The 22,382-nt window shown below is 46.7% G+C and overlaps 1 protein-coding gene across 1 annotated transcript; it reads left to right on the plus strand.

Annotated features, from left to right (window-relative positions):
- Nucleotides 1–13,992: 13,992 nt before the first annotated feature.
- LOC135020846 (paraneoplastic antigen Ma1 homolog) lies at nucleotides 13,993–15,414 on the plus strand. Its single transcript, XM_063953210.1, has one exon. It carries the CDS (start codon nucleotides 13,993–13,995, stop codon nucleotides 15,412–15,414), a length of 1,422 nt encoding a protein of 473 aa, XP_063809280.1.
- The last annotated feature ends 6,968 nt before the right edge of the window (nucleotides 15,415–22,382 follow it).

Genomic DNA, 22,382 nt, shown 5'->3' on the forward strand with positions numbered 1-22,382 from the left:
TAGTCTACAGTCAGCTATAAATCTCGCTGAGTCGACATTGGAGGGTAAACATGCCCTCAGCAATATCCGCCAATCTTTGTTATTGGGCTCCACAGTATTTCCTAACTCTATAATGTGCTTCTGGCTTGCAACTAGATCTGTCCTAGGATCAGGCAATTCAGAGACCATTGATCTTAATTCCGTTCGGGAAAAGGGGCAGTGCATGGCGATGTTTCTGACAGGAGTGACTCCTGAAGAGTCAGTTTTCCCATTTGGCACTGCAATTACCCTAACAGGATTAAGTTCAATAACATCATTCTGAGTAGATTCTACAACATGTGGTGTAATGGTTTCAGCATAGTGTACAGTGCCGTACTTACCAGTTGATACGACCTCACCTGTCCCTCCACTAGGGGCCTTTGATACTGCTCTTACTGGTTGGGCCGTGCCCACTGTTGTTTCTGCTATGGTGGCTGCTAGAGAGAGTGCCGATATTGTTGTGGGCTCATCCTCTTGGTCACAATCCTGGGGAAAGTTTAAAACAGGGTACAGCTTGCACGAGTTAGTATTAGCATCAACAATCTTAGTTACATTATTCTTAACATCTATACAGTTACTAAGTGCATGTTTATCATACACCAGTGTGCCATTCTCTGTAACCACTTTCTCTCCTGTTATGTATGGTGGTGGTGGTGCGGTGGCTATCAGTTTCCTGATAGGGTTAGATCCAGCCGCTTGAGCCAATCCTCTTTGTATTTCACCTTCCTGTTGCCATAATTGTAAATAATCATAATGTTTGATCTGTCTCTTTGCAGATATAATGAGACATATTCTTCTCCTTAGATTTTGTAACACCTCTGGGCTAAAACTGCCTACCCGTGGGAACTTTTCCCCATCATGCACAGTCATTCTTTCCCATTCATCGCACAAAACCTCTGTGTGTGAACCGTATTTCTCACACATGATATACCTTGCCGACCCTATTGGTCGGTTTACTAAATCAACCTGGACCAGGGTTGATCGCCCCCTACCTGAACAACTGGCCCCCATCTTTGCAGGTGTTGCTTTCACTACCTCTGACCTTCAAATCAGGGTCTTCAGCGAACCCTTACAAAAACCAAGATGTCCGGGGCAGGCTGACGGTGAAAGTTTACCGAGTACCTCCACTCACTCGCCCACGTCGACCAATACGCCCACACACTGCAATAGCACTGGCGTACTCAACCTAGGGCCCTTGCAACCTGAACCTCTATTTACTGGAACGTGTGGGTGTGATCCAAAGAGCACTTAACCCTTACCAGTAAATATCAGTTGCTGGAGAATTCCTGAGTGACCAGCGAACCTCCCTTAAAATAAAAAAAATTACACAAATCACGTTAGAATGTACAAATAGCGTTTATGACCCCTCTAGCATACGCAAACGGTACTGGGTCAAGTTACAAACTAATGCACACAATTACATGCGGTACAATCGTACTGCACATAAGCAACTAATCTTATGTGCGGAACGACCAGTGGAATCGAAAATTGTGGCTGCGAATTCCTTCAGCCAGAGCTTAATGGCCTATATGGGTATTGCACCAACCCTCCTGGTGTTGTGCTTCTTGACTCTATCTATAGCGGACTTCCTAGTCCGCTGTACCTAGACCTCCTGGTCTGTTTCTGGACCTCCTGGTCTGTGTCTACAGTAGACCTCCTAATCTGCTATACTCTAATGCTCTTATTTTAATGTGTTAACAAGGGATGCCTCCCAAGCCACCGTGATGTCACTTTCACGTATGTACCTCACGAGAACTCGATTTCCTGTGGTTCCACCCCAAAAATGAGAAACTTATATATATATGTGCACACACTCTTTCACCTCATATACTCTTTACTTTCGTTTCTGCGCAGAAATCCCTTTCATTCAGTATCACAGTCTAGTCCCAAAGGAGTTACAACTAGAGAAGGATTATTTACGCTAAAATGTAGGACACTGAGAGTGACTTGCGCTATTATCGCGTTGCCTCCGTATCGCCTACTAAAACAATACTATCGTGTGATTTGTATTACGTGGGCGTATCCATACGCTCCGTTGCGTAATATACGCTACGTGCGTAGGCCCTTTTGTACGCTAGTCCCGCCCTTTGTTAGAGACACGTGTACGCAGGCCAGACATGTCCACAGTAACACAATTAACACGTTTCTATCAATGCAAATGATATTTAACTGTAATCATTTACTGAACACCACACAGAACTTTCTTGTATCTTAGGCGAGCCGTGTGCGTGTTTTACAAATTACTCCCTTACGTATTAATTTTACTTTTAACTACCAATAGCAACAAATCTTTCTCAGCACGTTATCAATGATAAATGGCAAACAGGAAGGCGATATGTGAAATTACACAAATGGAAAATGCAGGTGTGTGCGTGTGTTGCGTACGCAATGTGTATCAAACAGAAATAAAACAGTTTTAAAAGACAATAGCGTACTGTTCTTACCTTCCGGTTCCGGATTCCACCAACACTCCTACAGCGTAGCGATGCAGACGCTTATCTAGTCAGCACTACCGTATCCCTCACCACCAACACGGATACGAAGGGATACTCTTTCTCGCCCTTTGCTGACAGATAAAGTCTGCTTGTTGTTCGCTAGAGCGGATATGTGGAGGACGGACGAGCCGCCAATTGATAAAGCTAAATATTTATCTTATAACATTCACTATATACAGGTAAGAGACTCAGTACGCAATGGGCATACGGGGTACCGTAAGGGTACGCACTTAGCGTAGCTGACGCTAGGCCGTGGTCGAGACACACGAGCAGCACGTTCGCTCACGGCTTACGCTGGGTATCGAGCACGCTATAGGCGGTCCGAGTACCGTAATGCTTCGCTACTAGCGTAGCGGACGCTGTGCCCACAAGAGGAACACGAGCAGCGCAGACGCTCACAAGATGACACACAGTAAACCTTGTATGCAACACAATGTAACGCTGATTAACCTCCGTTATATAAAAGCCGCTTGAGCGATTGAGACGCTCCGAATACCCTTAGCAATGTAATGATAAAACACACAATACCTTGTAGGGTTCCAAAACCTTTATCTAGATGATTTTAGTATGTAAAAGGGGAAAACAGTTACAACTTATACACTACAGCACTAACATAAAACACCTAAACAGAATTAACTGAAAATATACAATATACAACAGCGTAACAATAACAGAGAGAGAGAGAGTATGGCAAATACAAACAGAGAATAAGTTGGTTACAGAGAAAAACTTACACACTGGGGAATGATCGCTGCGCAGTCCTGGTACCAGCTCTCAAGTTAGTCAGTGATGAAAACCTTTTGTGGAGAGTAGACTGAGCTGGCCCAGACTGGCTGCCTTATATACACTACATACAGTACACTACAAAGGGGCCTACAATCTCATTGTTCATTGGACACAGGAATCTGTCTTCACATTATAACAAAAGGTCATAGGTTAATTCGAACAGGTGGGCTGTGACTATTTCATACTGCTCAGGTGGGAGGGAATCTCAGGATTCCCGCCGCATGGATAATGAACTGCAAATACAGTAAATGTCCATAAACTTCTTATAAACATAACTATTCGCAGGAGCGCTTAATCTCTTTCAAACCAATACCGGAATGTTTCTAATAATATACTCTACCGTTGCATACTAAACACAACTGCTCAAAACCTGTCTGACCCTTCGTATCATGTAAAGAGGGATTTCTCTGTCCATGAACCAGTTACACTAAACACACTCACTGATATTATTAAGAGGACCATAACCTATAAAATACACTATTTGGATTCATTATGTAACGATCGAGTCGCCCGCCAGACGCACACAAACTCTACCGCAAATGCACATACCATGCGCCTGAGCGCACGACTGTGGAGGCGCCATCACGCAACTGCGAATATGCGCACGCACGGGAGAGAATGTGCACGTGCAGCGGGCAAGCGCATGGGGTTAATACAAGGCATGAGAATAACGATATTTTTCGACTTTGACACCAGCAACATGGTAAGCATGGGATCTGGTTTGGATCCCGGCAGTTGAAATACCTAAGTCGGAATCCCGACACTGCTCGGAATGCTGGCGTTGGCATCCCGAATAGGATCACAATCCCGATGCTGGGTCCTGGACGTCTGTGTGGTGGGCAACTGGAGAGGTAAGCCGTGGAGGGTGGAAGTGGGGGGGGGGAGAGTTAGGGTTAGGCTGCGGGGAGGGGGGAGGTTAGGTTTAGGCCGTGGGAAGGGGGGGATTAGGGTTATGCACCCCCGGGGAGGGTTAGTCTGCGGGGTGGGGAGGGTTAGGCTCTAAGGGGGAGGGTTAGGGTAAGGCTGCGGGGAGGGAATGTTAGGCACTAAGGGGGAGGGTTAGGCACTAAAGAGGGGCGGGGGGTTAGGGTTCGACTGCGGTGAGGGAGGGTTAGGCTGCAGGGATTGGAGGGTTAGGGTGAGGCTGCAGGTAGGGAGGGGTAGAGGGGGAGGGTTAGGACACATAACTCCCAGGTGTCAGATTCTGTGCATGGGGATGAAGCGTTAGGTGTTCTGACAGTGTGCAGGCAGTTGAATAAAATATACTGTACCCTGGCTGGTCTCTGTGTCAGCTTGACAGTTCAGCCCCACATACAGTACATAAGTTAATATCTCATAGTGCTTGGTAAGCACTGGCTGCTTTCTGGTATTTTGCCAAACTTGCAAAAGCGGGTACCTTGCAGTGGGCGTCCTCTCATTACATTTCTGCACTGGGGATGTCATGAGATCAGATGTCACAGTCAGACCTCAGCCAGAAGCAGCACTGTGTCAGCACCAGCGGAGGAGGTCAGAGTAGAGAGGAGGGGAAGGAAGGAAACAGAAGCCCCCGGACCGCCTCCTTCCTCTTTGTCATGTCCTGTAGCCGGCTGCGTACTTGGAGTACTATAATGAGTCAGTTTGACTCATTATTAGTACTGTTCATAGTACTGCTGTGGGCCCCTTTGTTGCTTTGGGCCCCGGTGCAGTAGCTCCGCCGCTGCATGGCAGGTATCCAACCGCAACGCTCCCAGTGCCAGCGTGAGCAGGGGCAGAGGCGCTGGTATACAGGAGCACCATCAGCGGGAGGCAGATGCCAGGCAGAGAGAGAGGAGGGGAGGCAGATGTTGGGCAGAGAGAGGGGGGAAAAGATAATGGGCAGAGAGAGGGGGGACAGATGCTGCGGAGAGGAGGGCAGATGATGGGCAGAGAGAGGGGGGGACAGATGCTGTGGAGAGGACAGATGATGGCAGAGAGAGGGGGGACAGATGCTGGGCAGAGAGAGGGGGACATGCTGCGGAGAGGGGGGACAGATGATGGGCAGAAAGACGGGGAGCAGATGCTGGGCAGAGAGAAGGGGGGACAAATGCTGCGGAGAGGGGGACAGATGCTGGGCAGAGAGAGGGGGGACAGATGCTGCGGAGAGGAGGACAGATGATGGGCAGAGAGAGGGGGGACAAATGCTGCGGAGAGGGTGGCAGATGCTGGACAGAGAGAGGGGGGACAAATGCTGTGGAGAGGGGGGGCAGATGATGGGCAGAAAGAGGGGGAGCAGATGCTTGGCAGAGAGAAGGGGGGACAAATGCTGCGGAGAGGGGACAGATGATGGACAGAGAGAGGGGGGTGGGCACAGATGCTGCGGAGAGGAGGATAGATGATGAGCAGAAAGAGGGGTGGACAGATGCTGCAGAGAGGGAGGCAGATGATGGGCAGAGAGAGCAGAGGCAGATGCTGGTCAGAGGGAGGGGGGACAGATGCTGCGGAGAGGGGGGACAGATGATGGGCAGAAAGACGGGGAGCAGATGCTGGGCAGAGAGAAGGGGGGACAAATGCTGCGGAGAGGGGGACAGATGCTGGGCAGAGAGAGGGGGGACAGATGCTGCGGAGAGGAGGACAGATGATGGGCAGAGAGAGGGGGGACAAATGCTGCGGAGAGGGTGGCAGATGCTGGACAGAGAGAGGGGGGACAAATGCTGTGGAGAGGGGGGGCAGATGATGGGCAGAAAGAGGGGGAGCAGATGCTGGGCAGAGAGAAGGGGGGACAAATGCTGCGGAGAGGGGACAGATGATGGACAGAGAGAGGGGGGTGGGCACAGATGCTGCGGAGAGGAGGATAGATGATGAGCAGAAAGAGGGGTGGACAGATGCTGCAGAGAGGGAGGCAGATGATGGGCAGAGAGAGCAGAGGCAGATGCTGGTCAGAGGGAGGGGGGACAGATGCTGCGGAGAGGGGGGCAGATGATGGGCAGAAAGGGGGAGCAGATGCTGGGCAGAGAGAAGGGGGGACAGATGCTGCGGAGAGGGGGGCAGATGCTGGGCAGAGTGAGGGGGGACAGATGCTGTGGAGAGGGGGCAGATGATGGGCAGAGAGAGGGGGGGCAGATGCTGGGCAGAGAGACAGGAGGGGAGGCAGATGCTTGACAGAGAGAAAACCATGTAGCAGTGAGAGAGAGAGAGAGAGAGAGAGAGAGAGACAGCAGCGCATAGAGAAGGTGGCAGAGACAGACAGGAGCTATGGAGACCGAGGAGTCAGGTTGAATACTCACTTTTAGACAAGGGCCATGCTGTGTGACATCCTCCTGTTCCAGGGGTCAGAGGAGCATGTGACAGCTCCTCCAATCAGGGGCTCTTCTAATCAGCATGTGCCGAGCTCCTCCAATCACTGCTCGGCACATGTTCTTCTGACCTTATTGCTGATACCAGGGAGGGGAGGAGACGAGGCACCGCAGTGAGTTGCAGGGACTTCCCCTGCTGCTGCTCTCAGTGAGTACAAGCTAACCCCTCCTCCCATCCCTGTGCTGACAGCGCTGCTGCCTGTCATGCAGTGTGACAGGCACAGCGGCAGTCGGCAGCTGCAAAGTAGCAAAGCAGGGAGAGCGCCTCCCTGCTTTGCAGAGGCGCCTCTCTCATGTTTGGGGGGAGCGAGCTGCCCCCTTGCCCCCCCTATTCCGACGCCCCTGGCCATTCGTATTTTGAACTGGCACTCGGTCTTCCCGATGTTCAAAATACGAATGGCACAGCATAGACAGGCAATCAGGAACGCTTTGGCGGCCGGTAGTGGGGAACAGCCGGTTGCCAAACATTTTGTGGAGTATAGACACAGTATGGCGACATTAAAAACATCGTATTATTGATCATGTGCCAGAATCTGCCCGGGGGGGGGGGGAATAGGGGTAAAAAGCTTTTGCAGCTAGAATCCATGTGGATACATAGACTGCAAACCCTGAAACCGGGGGGACTTAATGAGAATTTGGGGCTCATTAATTTTCTCTAATATAGATGAGTAATGAGGTCCGTGGTGTGCTGGATATTGAGTCCAGAGTTTAGTATACTTTGGCTGTTTCTCAGTACGGACAGGCGAGGAGGAGTCATATGACCTTAGCTGATTATGCTGTAGGTCGTTGGGACCACATAGATCAATCTGTCTGGATTGATGAATCTAACGGATGACCGTGCTGACATATGGTTAGAGAGTAGTTCCCTTTAAGCACAATATTTTCCAGAATATGTATTATATTGCATGTTTATTTGTGACATGGATCAGAATCAGGACGGCTAGTAGCTGCATGTGGTAATAGCAGCAGTACGCTGCATGTTTATTTGTGCACTGATATAAAATGTGAATAAGCACTGTTTTTAGATATGTATTAGCATTGTATGTAGATCTGTATTAGCACTTTAACCAGTTTCTATTTTGCACAGTATTTTAAGATGACGTTGGTTGTGTTTTTTCTGTTTGTGTTGCCAGCGTCTCCATGGTAACGCGGCTGACTCCCGCGACGTCACTTCCGGCTGCGACAGACGCGCCCGGGGGCGTCGGGTGGTGAGACCGGCGGCGTGACCGAGTGGAGACGCCAGGTGAATGGGTGTGTGTTGGGGGGTAAGTACTACCTCTAAGTATTTAAATGTTTGTAGTGCATTGTTAACACTTATTCTGAAGAAGGGGAACTGGTCCCCGAAACGTTGATGATTGCTTTTTGCACCAATATATGATTATTTTCACAATCTCCGAGTGCCGCCTTTTCTTTGGTCGATATATATACATATATATATAAAACACTCAGGGCCGGCAACAGAAATATATAACACTCAGGGCCGGCAACAGAAATCTTGGGCCCCCGCTTCCCCCAGCCCAACTCTATGTGGTCCAAACCCCCCTTGCCCGCAGACCCACACATACCTCCTAGAGAGCTGATATATCACTTTAGCTCAGTCACTGATTGTGGGCGGGATGTGCTAAAGGAAAAATGCGGTAAAACCCACGAAAACACGGGTTTTACCGCATTTTCAAATTTACTAAGACCCTACTGCTGCGTTTTCGCCGTCCAGGGTATCGCCATCTTTGGATGGCGATACCCTATAGAAGCCTATGGGCTTCTTATCGCCGACCGTCGCAACCAGCCGCCGCAGACGCCGACCCCTCTCCCCCCGGCATACCTTCCTTCAGGTTGCCCTGGACCTGGAAGGTAATCTCCTCCTCCCCCTAGCAACGCAGCCAGAGGTCCTGTGTGAGGAGATGAACACAGCGGTATGCTACGACCCTTTTAAAGCTCCTTCCCAGCCGTAGTATGAATTCCTCTGACGAAACCGCTTGCCCTATCTGCGGAGAAACGCGTAAGGATGGCACTTTTGACTGATCCCGTTGCCCTTAGTTTCTGCATTTCATCTTGTGACCTGTGGCAGGCCGGCGAGCCGCTTGACCGGGGATACAGCTGAAGCGGGACCTGGCTAAGGAGGCCCGCTCCCCGTGTAATAGGAGCCGTGGTGGCCGTGAGTATCCAGCAATTCATACAACGGCTGGGAAGGAGCTTTAAAAGGGGTCGTAGCATACCGCTGTGTTCATCTCCTCACACAGCGCTCTCCCCCATTCTGGACATTCATCTAAAGTGGTACCACAGAGACTGTGAAAATTTGCACTAAAGGGACCAGTGTGTCCATATAATATACAGTTGATACAAATTGGTCACAAGCAGACCTATGGATTGTTACTCAGGGAAACCTTAATGGACGGTTATTTGGAAATAAGGGCATGGGATTGAAGCAATTGCACATTTTATAAATTTTATTTATTTTTGTACTATATGTGGAGTGTATTTAAATAAATTGATTATAAATTTATTTGATTGTATATCTTTGTTTTAGCGCTCCTTTATAAGTTCTTTTATATTTCTGGTAATTAGTGGGTGGAACAGTACCACCAGTAGGAGCTGCAGAAACTTGATATCAATTAAAACAGTTAATGTTAATAGATTTTTTGGTGGTTATATAAGCGCTGTGTGTTTATGTATTATTATTGTATCATACATAATATACTGCACACATGCCCACTAGGTTTAATATGGGTTTATTACTAGGTTTAATACTAGGTTTATATATATATATACAGTGGTAGAAGTGGGGCGGTATACGGCGGTATGATATACCGCCACTTCTTCCACTGACCCGGAAATTAGGAAATTAAAGTGCAGCAGGAGGCGAGGGAAGTGGCCATCCTGCTGCACATGTTGCTCCCTGTCCCTGCGCGGCGGCCGGCGGCTGTGTAGAGTGCTGTACTCACTCACAGCCGCTCACTGCCGCCAGCCGCCCACCACTGCCAGCCACCAGCCGCTCACCGCCCGCAGCCCACCACTGCCAGCCACCAGCCGCCCGCCGGTCACCCGCAACAAATGAGATAATTTTCCCCTGCTGTCACCTCTCTCCCTGTTGTTACCGTCCCTGTCCCTACTGTCACTCTCTCTCTCCCAGCTCTCACTTTCGTCACTCTCTCTCTCCCTGCTGTCACTGTCGTCACTCTCTCTCCCCCTGCTGTCACTGTCGTCACTCTCTCTCCCTGTCGTCACTCTTTCTCCCTGTCGTCACTCTGGCTGTCCCTGCTGTCACAATTTCAGCTCATTCAGTGTGCTATAATGTGAATTTCGGCTCATTCAGTGTGCTGTAATGTAAATTTCGGCTCATTCAGTGTGCTATAATGTGAATTTCGGCTCATTCTGTGTGCTATAATGTGAATTTCGGCTCATTAAGTGTGCTACAATGTGAATTTTGGCTCATTCAGTGTGCTACAATGTAAATTTCAGCTCATTCAGTGTGCAACAATGTGAATTTCGGCTCATTCAGTGTGCTACAATGTGAATTTCGGCTCATTCAGTGTGCTACAATGTGGATTTCGGCTCATTCAGTGTGCTACAATGTGAATTTCGGCTCATTCAGTGTGCTATAATGTGAATTTCGGCTCATTCAGTGTGCTACAATGTGAATTTTGGCTCATTCAGTGTGCTACAATCTAAATTTCAGCTCATTTAGTGTGCTACAATGTGAATTTCGGCTCATTCAGTATGCTACAATGTGAGATTCGGATCATTCAGTGTGCTACAATGTGAGTTTCGGCTCATTCAGTGTGCAACAATGTGAATTTCGGCTCATTCAGTGTGCTACAAGGTGAATTTCGGCTCATTCAGTGTGCTACAATGTGGATTTCGGCTCATTCAGTGTACTACAATGTGAATTTCGGCTCGTACCGTGTGCTACAATGTGAATTTCGGCTCATTCAGTGTGCTACAATGTGAATTTCGGCTCGTACCGTGTGCTACAATGTGAATTTCGTATCGTACTGTGTGCTATAATGTGAATTTCGGCTCGTACCTTGTGCTATAAGGTGAAAGGGGCACCACTACTAGATAGTGTAAGGGGTTCTACTACACTGGACACGCCCCCTTTTGGGTGACCACGCCCCCTTTTCTGGAGCGCGCATAATTGCGTCCTTGACTTTTGCATACCCCCACTTCAAAAATTTCATCTTCGACCACTATATATATATATATATATATTTATATATATATATATATATATAGTAAACTCTCTTGAGCAGAGCCCTCTCCCCTCATGTGATTTTACTTCTTTTAGACTATTTTCTATTCCATACTTCCTTTATCGCTACCTAACCTACGGTTTCTGACACCCTAATTATTATTTTGGTGTCCTGTCCCCTGATGCAATAATGTTTATATACCCTATACTTGTCCTGCATTGTCTTGTACTGTAAGTCATTGTTTTCTTGTTTTGCCCATTTGTTTATGTATTTTGTTAGGCATTGCGGAACCTTTGTTGTTATTTATCCTGATGACGGAGCATGGTTGACCCCAAAACATTGGAAGTCTGCATAAAATTTTGAAGTGCCGTGCAATGATATAGATTATATACACACACACACACACACGTATGGAACCCCCCCCCCCCCCCTCCCTGTAAAAATCCTGCGTTTGCTACTGGTGGCTCCACTCCCTCCTCCCAGTGGCTCTGACTGGAAACTGCCCTGCAGCTATGGAGGATGTAGCGAGAGAGGGGATACCAAGCCTTACCCAGCCTGCTCTGCCCCTGTCCTACCTGCCCTGGCCGGCTCACAGAGGCAGTGCCGTGATTTGCGGGCATTTGGGGGTGGAGCCTAATGCCGTGAAGTGTCAGCCCCCATAAGATACCGGTACTGTAGTCAGGTAGTGTATGTCCTGCTGGCTCCCTCTCCCTCTCTCTCTCTCTCTCTCTTTCCCTCTTCCTCTATCCCTGATGTAACAAGGTTATAGTTAGTGTTTTGGGTCATGAATTAATGGATAGTTTGGGGATATATATATATATATATATATATATATATACATGTTTACCTTAAGAATATATTTCTTTATTGTATATGTATAATATGTGAGTATATGCATGTTTGAAGGTAGAATTTATGAAATACATATTTATAATTGTATAAGTTGATGGATATATGGGCAGGGGCTTAACATGCAAAGAAGAATAGAGGCAGAGGGAAAGCAGTATGGGCTCAATGACAGCTGTCAGTGACCATTGTGTGAGGCACTGACAGCTCTGACAAGAAATTCTGAGGGGAGCATGAGCGCCCTGCAAGCGCTGTATTGGCTGATAACCTGGGGAGAGTAGCGTGCCGTGAGCGGGAAAAACTGGGGCAGCACGAGACTCTTGCAGTTTGGGGGGTATTGAAACTGTCACTGAACTGGGGGGCCGCGTGCGATGAGCGGGAAAAACTGGGGTTCACGAGGACTGTTTAGGGCTATAAAAGAGGGAGAGCCGCGCTGGGTGTTCAGAGTGGGAGCCGCTGAGGAGAATGCTTCTCTCCCCTCTCCGCGCTGCACAGGAAAGAGCTGTGCTGTAAACATAGCGGCGCTGGAGTGGGAGGAAGATACCTACCTCTGTACCGGCAACCTGAAGTTCCTCCCTGCCGCTGAGAGTCCCGATCGCTAGAGGAGGCGAAGCCGAAGAAGGGGGACTGGAGGCGCGGCTAACCTAGACGGACGTCCCGTCCCGCCGTCCATGCCCTGAGGCATAATTGAGGGGCGGAGCAGAGGCGCTACTAACAGCTGAGGCGGCGCCCGAACATCAGTCCCTGCCCCAACACGTCAGAAAGTGGGGGGGGACTGAGACACGGTGATCCACTGAATGGAGTCCGCAAAGAAGCCCACCTTTGGGGGAGTGTCGGAAGGAGGGGTCGCTGAAGACAGCGGGACAGCAGCAGTGGTTAAGTCAGCCTCCTAGCTGAAAGTAAGAGCGGGGGAGAGCTGTGAATTACAGATGAACGAAAGAATTCAAATGTCCTCCAATTGGTGAGCTGATTGAGGAGGTGAGCTCTATCGTGATTGGCCCTCAGCTGGAGCTGGGGGTGAAGACAGCTAAGGTCTGTGACACTCAAATTTTTACACTGAAATAGCACCATCATCATACAATCAGACAATAGACAGGTGGTCCTACACAAGATAGACTTTGATGGGCACTTATTTGCTGGGCATTAAGAAAGAGTACTGCCTTATTACTTTGCTTTGTGCAGTGAAGGACAACCTAATGAACTAGTAGAAAACAACAGCCCATTTAACTCACTGACTTTTGCTGGTTTCCTAATACTTCCCTGTAAGGAATGTAATGGCAGGAGGGAAGGTGATATCTGCTACCAGGAAGGATCACTTATGTTATACAGTGTAAATTCTTATTTGGAAACTTATAGTTCCACAGACTAGTAACTTAGTTCAGCTATCAACAGGGTTTTAGCCCAAAGAGATTTTAAAGGGATCTCTAATGGGGGAATTGTTACCACATCTCCGGAGTTAATATTTTATGACAAGGAGAATTTCATATGGCAAAGATACAATTCCACTTCACAGAGAGGAACTTTTGTATACAGCTAGGATAGAAACATAAGTAACCAACTATTGGGACCACTACAAGCTACTGCTACAGTGTTTCATGTAATGAGATATCCTTAACAGGAAACCACTACAACAGTATCCCAGGAACAGCATTTATAATTGAACCTATGACACTGGAATACAATTGCAATAGTGTTTATCAGCCACTGCTTAAATACTTCCTCCTCCATATAAACGGAGAATAGAATACCACTGTCAGTTTACTATACATGGAATGTTTGTTTTTATGGTATGGGCCCTTTTGTGCACATTAGTTTAACGAGTACCCGGGTAACTCAATCTCAATTGGACACAAGGGAAAGTTTTTTTGTATTGCATGCAAACTACTATGTATAGGATTAGCAGTAGTATATAACTATATATTTATATATATATATATATATATAAATGTATACATTGAATATAATATTGTCTGTATGATCCACAAGACCTTTTATAAATGCAGAAGTGTTTTAATAGGATTATATAATTAAAATAATATTACTTACCGTTATCTGTGTTGCTTGACTTGGATCCTGGACATCTGTAAGAAAAGAAAGGTACAATATAAAATGTGATAAGTAGGTGATTTAAACACTATCACACATACATCTCATGGGAAGGGCTTTCCCAAGTGAGCCTTAAAATAACCAGCTTGGGTGGAGGCACATACAATGAGTAACCATCCCTTAAGGAAATACTGAATAGTATCATATTAAATTAGTAATAGGGAAGGAGGGTTACATTTGGAGGCACCGCGTGAGATCATTTTGTAGGATACTCAGGGACAAGTGAGCACAGTAGCCAAAATGCAACAATATTCCAGGAGTGAAGTGTTTGACTGGTGTATAAGGAAGGGAGTAACTCCTGAAAGGAGTTTTGTATTGATGGGGGATCTCACAGACACCACTGATGGTACAATTATGACAGAGATGTTGTTTCTCTTTGGGGTGAAGCAACCAAGGATTGCTGATAAACAATTCAGGGAAAGTGGAGAGATGTGTGCTGTATTAATAACTACTAGTCATGATTTAGAGTCTGAATTGCTTCCCAAAGTGGTGGCTGTGAGATCTAACCCAGAACGCAGGTGGATAATTATATGGCCTGAAAAGGATGGAAGTGAAAGGGCTGCTGAACCCTTAATTGTGGGTGACATGTCTACTCCGGCCAGTGGAGATCCCTCCGCGACTGGGGGAGAAGGAAGTCAATCTCGGGGCATTGAAGAAAAATTAGGTAACCAATTAGAGGTCATAGCTGATAAGGTAGTACATCAATTGGAAAGGTGGCATTATGAGGGTAGTTACAGGCGATTATGGCTTTTTTCAGGGATACTTCCTGTGCCTACTGGCGAGGAACCTTATGAGGCCTGGAGGGAGGCAGCGATACAGCAGTCTGAGGAGTGGCATTGCCCCGATCATATAAAGAAACAAAGGATAGTAGAAAGTTTACGGGGACCCGCTATGGGAATTATTCAAGCTACTAGGAAAAGTAATCCTGGGGCTGCTGTGGCTGACTACTTTCAGGCCTTAGAATACACCTATGGGACATTGGAGGACGTAGGTGATTTGGTTGCCAGATTCCATCATACTTATCAGGAGATAGGAGAAAAGTTATCCCAGTATGTATATAGACTGGATAAATTAATTCATAAAATTGTAGATAAAGGAGGGTTAGCTCCCGCTGAAGTAGATAGTAACCGCTTGAAACAATTAATTATGGGAGCATTAACAACTGACCCTGTAGCTCAGCGGTTGCGTTGTACAACTTTATTATTAGGAAGTCCCACCCTTAATGATTTAATTAAGGAAATTACACAGGAAGAAGCTTTAATCGCTAATAGAGATAAGACTCATGCCAAAGCTGTCAAAGTGGTGGTACCCTCCCCTGAGGCTCCAGGGTTGAGGGAAGATAAGTTAGTTACCTTGGTAGTGGAACAAAATAAGAAAATAGACCAGCTTATTCTTGCTTTAAATCAAAGGGTGGTACCCTCCAGCCTTACTTCCAGTAATTCCACTAGGGGGTTTAACAGTAGCCGGGGAAATTTTAGGAGAGGTGGAAATTTCATAAGCAGAGGGTGTTTTCGATGTGGACAGTTAGGACATAGAGCAGTGGAATGTTCTATAGACTGGGGAATGAATGAAGTGGGAACTAACGTTCAGTCAAATAATTCCCCTCATCAGGGAAACGATGGTGGGAGATTGGCGGGCCCCTCACCGTCTCCCAGAAATTAGATGTAGATTCAATGGGGAGTGCCCATTGGAGTAGTTCTATTCCGGATGGTATGATAGGACCCGCTCCACGTGTGGTAGTCAAATTAAATGGACATCCATGCCCTGTGTTGTTGGATAGTGGGTCCCAGGTGTCCATTATATTTGAGCATTGGTATAGACATTATCTCTCTGATGTCCCTATCATGCCCCTGGAAGGACTGGTAATTTGGGGATTGAGTGAACAGAAATACCCTTATTTAGGTTATGTGGTAGTCAACATAGAGTTTCCTGAGGGATTTATGGGTGTGTCAGAGCCATTACCTCTAATTGCTCTGGTATGCCCGGAATCCCCAGGTGATAAAACTGTAATGCCAGTGATCATTGGGACTAATGCTCATTTATTTAGGGTTCTCAGTGATTGGTGTGTAAAAATGTGTAGGGAAGCGACTGCTATTACTATGGCGACTTGCCATGAAAAATACAGGGACGGGGAGTCTGAGCACAGAGATTCCTCACTGGCTCAGGGTCTGTCCATAGAAGACTTGACCACATGTTTCCAGGGGAGTGACATTGGGTTGGTAGAACAACATATTTTATGTGAGGAATTGATGAAACGAAAGCATGTCTTCTCTCTTGGGGAATGGGATTTAGGAAAAGCAAAAGGTGTGGAACACTGTATAAAGCTGACTGATGAGACTCCTTTTAGGGAGAGGTCACGCAGACTTGCTCCCGCAGATTTCGATGATGTCCGACAGCATCTTCAGACTCTCTTGGAAACAGAGGTTATTCAACACTCTGAAAGTCCATATGCATCCCCTATCGTAGTGGCCCGTAAAAAGAATGGAACAATTAGAATGTGTATTGATTATCGCACACTTAACCAACGCACTGTGCCTGATCAGTACACAGTTCCTAGGGTAGAGGAGGCATTGGACTGTTTGCAGGGGAGTCAGTGGTTTACTGTGTTGGATCTGAGGAGTGGGTATTACCAAATACCTATGAGTCACCAGGATAGAGAAAAGACTGCTTTTATTTGTCCTTTGGGTTTCTTTGAATTTTTAAAGATGCCCCAGGGAATCAAGGGTGCCCCGGCCACTTTTCAGAGAACCATGGAGCAGACGGTGGGTGATATGAATTATCGTGAGGTATTAGTTTATCTTGATGATATTATCGTTTTCGGGTCCTCTCTGCAGGAACATAACCACCGTCTGCTCAGGGTACTGGACAGATTATTAAAGAAAGGTTTTAAACTTTCTGTGGACAAATGCAAGTTCTGTCTGCCCTCTGTGACTTATTTGGGGCATGTGGTAAGTCGACAGGGTATTTCTACCGATCCAACTAAAGTTGAAGCAGTGAACGAGTGGCCTAGACCCACAAAATTAAAGGAGCTAAGATCATTCCTCGGGTTTTGTGGGTACTATCGCCGCTTTGTTCCCTATTATTCTGTAATATGTCGCCCTCTCACTGATTTGACCAAGGGGTATCCGCCAGTTGGTAAAACCTCAACGACCAAATCAATTAAAAAGGAGGGATATTTTAAACCATCTGAAGAGTTTGGGGATAGATGGACACATGAGTGTGAAGAGGCTTTCATCAAGTTAAAATGGAGTCTTACCAATGCTCCTGTATTGGCCTATGTTGACCCCACTCTGCTTTATACATTACATGTGGATGCGTCCTTTGATGGTCTAGGGGCCGTGTTGTACCAAACTCATGAAGGAAAGTTACAACCAGTATCTTATATCAGCCGGGGATTGTCCAATAGTGAGAGGAGATATCCTGTACACAAATTGGAATTCCTTGCTCTTAAATGGGCTGTGGCTGATAGATTTCATGAGTACCTGTATGGGGCAAGTTTTGAGGTGTTCACTGACAATAACCCCCTGACCTATGTGCTTACCACCGCTAAATTAGATGCCACAGGGCACAGGTGGTTAGCTGCTTTGTCTATTTATGATTTCAAGATTAAATATCGCCCAGGCATCAATAACATAGATGCCGATTCTTTGTCTAGATTATCAAGAATCAAGAGTGAACTAGATAGATCTGAGTGGATTGAAGTTCCTGCAACCACCATCAAGGGATTGTGCTTTAACATCCCATGTGTAATGGCAGAAAGTGGGGAATGTATTAGTGCCCTTGGAGCCTCTGACAAGGCTTTACCTCTGGCCTATTGTTGGTTAAGCCAAATAGAATTAGGGGGCTTGCCACACATAGGTCAAGGAAAAATCCGCATGGATCAACGGAATGATCCTGATATCTCCATTGTCATACTCTGTCTTGAGTCTGGTTGTGCTGAACGTGATATAAGTTCTCTAACACATGCATCCAAGTTATTGATGCGGCAAATAAAACAATTGACTCTAAGGAATGGAATACTGTACCGTGAGTCAGTTAAATCCAATGGGAAGTTCAAATTACAATTAGTTACTCCACAGTGTTATAGGGAAACTATTTTGAATGCATTACATGATCAGCATGGCCATCTTGGGGTAGAAAAAACAATGGGGCTGATAACTGACCGGTTTTACTGGCCTTTAATGGAGCGGGATATTGAAAACTACTGTAAGACCTGTGGTAGCTGTATATTGAGGAAGACTCTTCCCACTAAGTCCGCTTCTCTTATTAATCTTCAGAGCCATGGTCCCATGGATCTAGTATGCATTGATTATTTATCATTGGAAACATCACCAGGAAAGGAATGTAACATACTTGTAGTAACGGATCACTTCACCCGTTATGCCCAGGCTTATGTTACTTCTGATCAAAGAGCCGTTACAGTCGCCAAAACTCTATGGGAGCGGTTCTTTGTTCACTATGGTTTACCAGCCCGATTGCACTCCGACCAGGGGCGGGATTTTGAGGGAAAAATTATTAAAGAGCTCTGTCTTTGCTGTGGGATTAAGAAATCCCGGACTACTCCTTATCATCCGCAGGGTAATCCTCAGCCCGAACGTTTTAATCGTACCCTGCTCGACATGATGGGCACTTTGGGCCCCATGTGCAAAACACAGTGGAATAGAAGGATATGCCATCTGGTGCATGCCTATAATTGCACTAAGAATGAATCTACTGGGTACTCCCCATATGAATTGATGTTTGGGCGTGAAGCCCGACTGCCCATAGATGTCTCTTTAGGACTTCCATCCCGAGATGCAAAGGGACAAACTCATTCCCAATATATCAACAATTTAAGGAAAGAGCTAAAATATGCTCATGAGTTAGCTCAAGAAACTGCTAGGAAAGCTGGGATAGCAAACAAGAAAAGATATGACCTGAGAGTGAAAGAAAATGTATTGGAAATAGGAGATCGAGTTTTAGTACAGCAATTAGGACTTCCCCGACGACAAAAATTAGCTTATCGGTGGAAGCCGGATCCATATGTAGTAATTGAACAATTACCTAACATCCCTGTTTACAAACTGCGATTAGAATCAGGGGAGGGACCCGTTGTTACCTACCACCGACAGCATCTCATGCCTATTATCCAAGATATTCGGTTTCCTGAGAAGGCTGAAGCAAAACCATTTAGACACTCCACTTGGAGAGACCGTAGGAGACTGCAATCTATAAATAGCCAACATCAATTACAAGGAGGTTCTGTTGGTAATCACGATGATACTAATGACACTGAGGAAGGTGAAGGATATTTTTATTATGACAGTATTGGTGCCAGCAATGTTCCCCAGATTTCCCATTGTAGCTCCCCACAGGTACTGGAGGAAAGTAATTTAGAAAAAGATTGTGTTATGTCATCTAGAGAACACCCTGAAGCAGGAGAAGCATTAAATTGGGAAATTTCATCTGAAAGTGGGGTAAACGATTCAATTATTAGCACTAGGGATGGATCAGATATGGATCACATTAGTTCAAATGTTAGTGAAGAAATCAGGGGTAGTGACCGGCCAGTAAGGGAACGAAAGCCGCCAGTAGTGTTCACTTATCCTGAATTGGGTAAACCGGTGTATGTGCCTCAAATAATTCATCCAAGTATAGTCCTCACTTGGCACTACTTTGGGTGGGACTCAATGAAAATACGGGATTTGTGGTTATCTGAAGGAAGGGGATGGAAGTTATACAGATCACCAGGGGGAGTGTGTAACAAGGTTATAGTTAGTGTTTTGGGTCATGAATTAATGGATAGTTTGGGGATATATATATATATATATATATATATACATGTTTACCTTAAGAATATATTTCTTTATTGTATATGTATAATATGTGAGTATATGCATGTTTGAAGGTAGAATTTATGAAATACATATTTATAATTGTATAAGTTGATGGATATATGGGCAGGGGCTTAACATGCAAAGAAGAATAGAGGCAGAGGGAAAGCAGTATGGGCTCAATGACAGCTGTCAGTGACCATTGTGTGAGGCACTGACAGCTCTGACAAGAAATTCTGAGGGGAGCACGAGCGCCCTGCAAGCGCTGTATTGGCTGATAACCTGGGGAGAGTAGCGTGCCGTGAGCGGGAAAAACTGGGGCAGCACGAGACTCTTGCAGTTTGGGGGGTATTGAAACTGTCACTGAACTGGGGGGCCGCGTGCGGTGAGCGGGAAAAACTGGGGTTCACGAGGACTGTTTAGGGCTATAAAAGAGGGAGAGCCGCGCTGGGTGTTCAGAGTGGGAGCCGCTGAGGAGAATGCTTCTCTCCCCTCTCCGCGCTGCACAGGAAAGAGCTGTGCTGTAAACATAGCGGCGCTGGAGTGGGAGGAAGATACCTACCTCTGTACCGGCAACCTGAAGTTCCTCCCTGCCGCTGAGAGTCCCGATCGCTAGAGGAGGCGAAGCCGAAGAAGGGGGACTGGAGGCGCGGCTAACCTAGACGGACGCCCCGTCCCGCCGTCCATGCCCTGAGGCATAATTGAGGGTTTTAGCCCAAAGAGATTTTAAAGGGATCTCTAATGGGGGAATTGTTACCACATCTCCGGAGTTAATATTTTATGACAAGGAGAATTTCATATGGCAAAGATACAATTCCACTTCACAGAGAGGAACTTTTGTATACAGCTAGGATAGAAACATAAGTAACCAACTATTGGGACCACTACAAGCTACTGCTACAGTGTTTCATGTAATGAGATATCCTTAACAGGAAACCACTACAACAGTATCCCAGGAACAGCATTTATAATTGAACCTATGACACTGGAATACAATTGCAATAGTGTTTATCAGCCACTGCTTAAATACTTCCTCCTCCATATAAACGGAGAATAGAATACCACTGTCAGTTTACTGAGTCCTTCTATACATGGAATGTTTGTTTTTATGGTAGGGGCCCTTTTGTGCACATTAGTTTAACGAGTACCCGGGTAACTCAATCTCAATTGGACACAAGGGAAAGTTTTTTTGTATTGCATGCAAACTACTATGTATAGGATTAGCAGTAGTATATAACTATATATATATATATATATATATATGTATACATTGAATATAATATTGTCTGTATGATCCACAAGACCTTTTATAAATGCAGAAGTGTTTTAATAGGATTATATAATTAAAATAATATTACTTACCGTTATCTGTGTTGCTTGACTTGGATCCTGGACATCTGTAAGAAAAGAAAGGTACAATATAAAATGTGATAAGTAGGTGATTTAAACACTATCACACATACATCTCATGGGAAGGGCTTTCCCAAGTGAGCCTTAAAATAACCAGCTTGGGTGGAGGCACATACAATGAGTAACCATCCCTTAAGGAAATACTGAATAGTATCATATTAAATTAGTAATAGGGAAGGAGGGTTACACTGACACTATATATCTCTCTCCCTGACACTGTCTCTCTGTCCCCTCCCCACACCCTCTCTCTTTAACACTGTCTCCCCCACTCTCTTCCTGACACTGTCTCTCTCTCCCTGGCACTCTAGCTTTCTCTCTCTCTCTCTCTCTCTCTCTCTCTCTCTCTCTCTCTCTCTGTGACTCTGTCTCTCCCTCTCTCCCTGATGCTGTCTAAATATCTTTCCCTGGCACTGTGTCTCTGTCCCTGACACTGTGTCTCTCTCTCTCTCTCTCTCTCTCTCTCTCTCTCCCTGACACTGTATGTCTCTCTCTCTCCCTCTCTTTGACACTGTCTTTCTCCTTCTTACTCGCCAACACTGTCGCTCTCCCTGACACCGCCTCTCTCCTGACACTTTCTCCCTCTCTCTCTTTCCTTGACACTTTCTCATCTCTTTCTCCCTGACACTCTCTCTCTCGCTCCTCTCTTTTGCTCATTCCCTCTTTTTCCATGAAACACTCTCTTTCTCGCTCCTCTCTGTTAGATAGGGAAAGGTATGGGGAGCGGGGGGCGGGCGTGGGCGGGGCCTAGCAATGGGCATTAAAAGCCCATTGAAAAATCATGGGAAAGCGGCACCATTAGAGGTGCCGCTTTCACACAGGGACGTGCTTTCAACCCATGAAAGCACGCACCTGTCAGTGAGGCCACAGTGATTGGCCAGCGGATCCGCCACTGGATCCGATGTCAATCACTGTTGTGGGCGCGGCGGAGGTGCTGGCGGCGTGGGCGGCAGGGGTGCGGGCAGCGTGGGTGTGGCGGTGCGGGCGGCGTGGGTGCGGGCAGCGTGGGTGCGGCGGTGCGGGCGGCGTGTGTGCGGGCGGCGGTGCAGAGTTTGAGCAGCGGAGCGGTAACCCATTTCAAAAATGGCACCTCAGCGTCATTTTTTAAATTGAAGATGGCCGCCGCGAGCCAATCACGGCTCGCCACGTCATCGCTCCGCCCCCTCTGGCTGACTTATATAAGTCACCGCGAGGGGGCGGCTGTCAGTCCGACGGCGGAGGAGGAGCGGAGAAGAGCTCCTGAAGGTTGAAGACGCCGGAAGTCCTGGATGGGCGGCGGCTATGCAAAAGAGCTTAGCAGCCGCCGCCCACCAGGTGAATACACTGGAAGCCCTGGGGAAGGTGGCGGCCATGCAAAAGAGCTTTAAGTCCGCCGCCTCCCAGGTGAAGACGTCAGAGGAAGACGCTGGA

Source organism: Pseudophryne corroboree, chromosome 2 (genome assembly GCF_028390025.1).
Source record: "Pseudophryne corroboree isolate aPseCor3 chromosome 2, aPseCor3.hap2, whole genome shotgun sequence".
Lineage (NCBI taxonomy): Eukaryota > Metazoa > Chordata > Amphibia > Anura > Myobatrachidae > Pseudophryne > Pseudophryne corroboree.

Excerpts from the sequence above, each read along its gene's own strand:
- LOC135020846 (XM_063953210.1), top strand. The coding sequence starts at position 13,993 with ATGCAACAATATTCCAGGAGTGAAGTGTTTGACTGGTGTATAAGGAAG.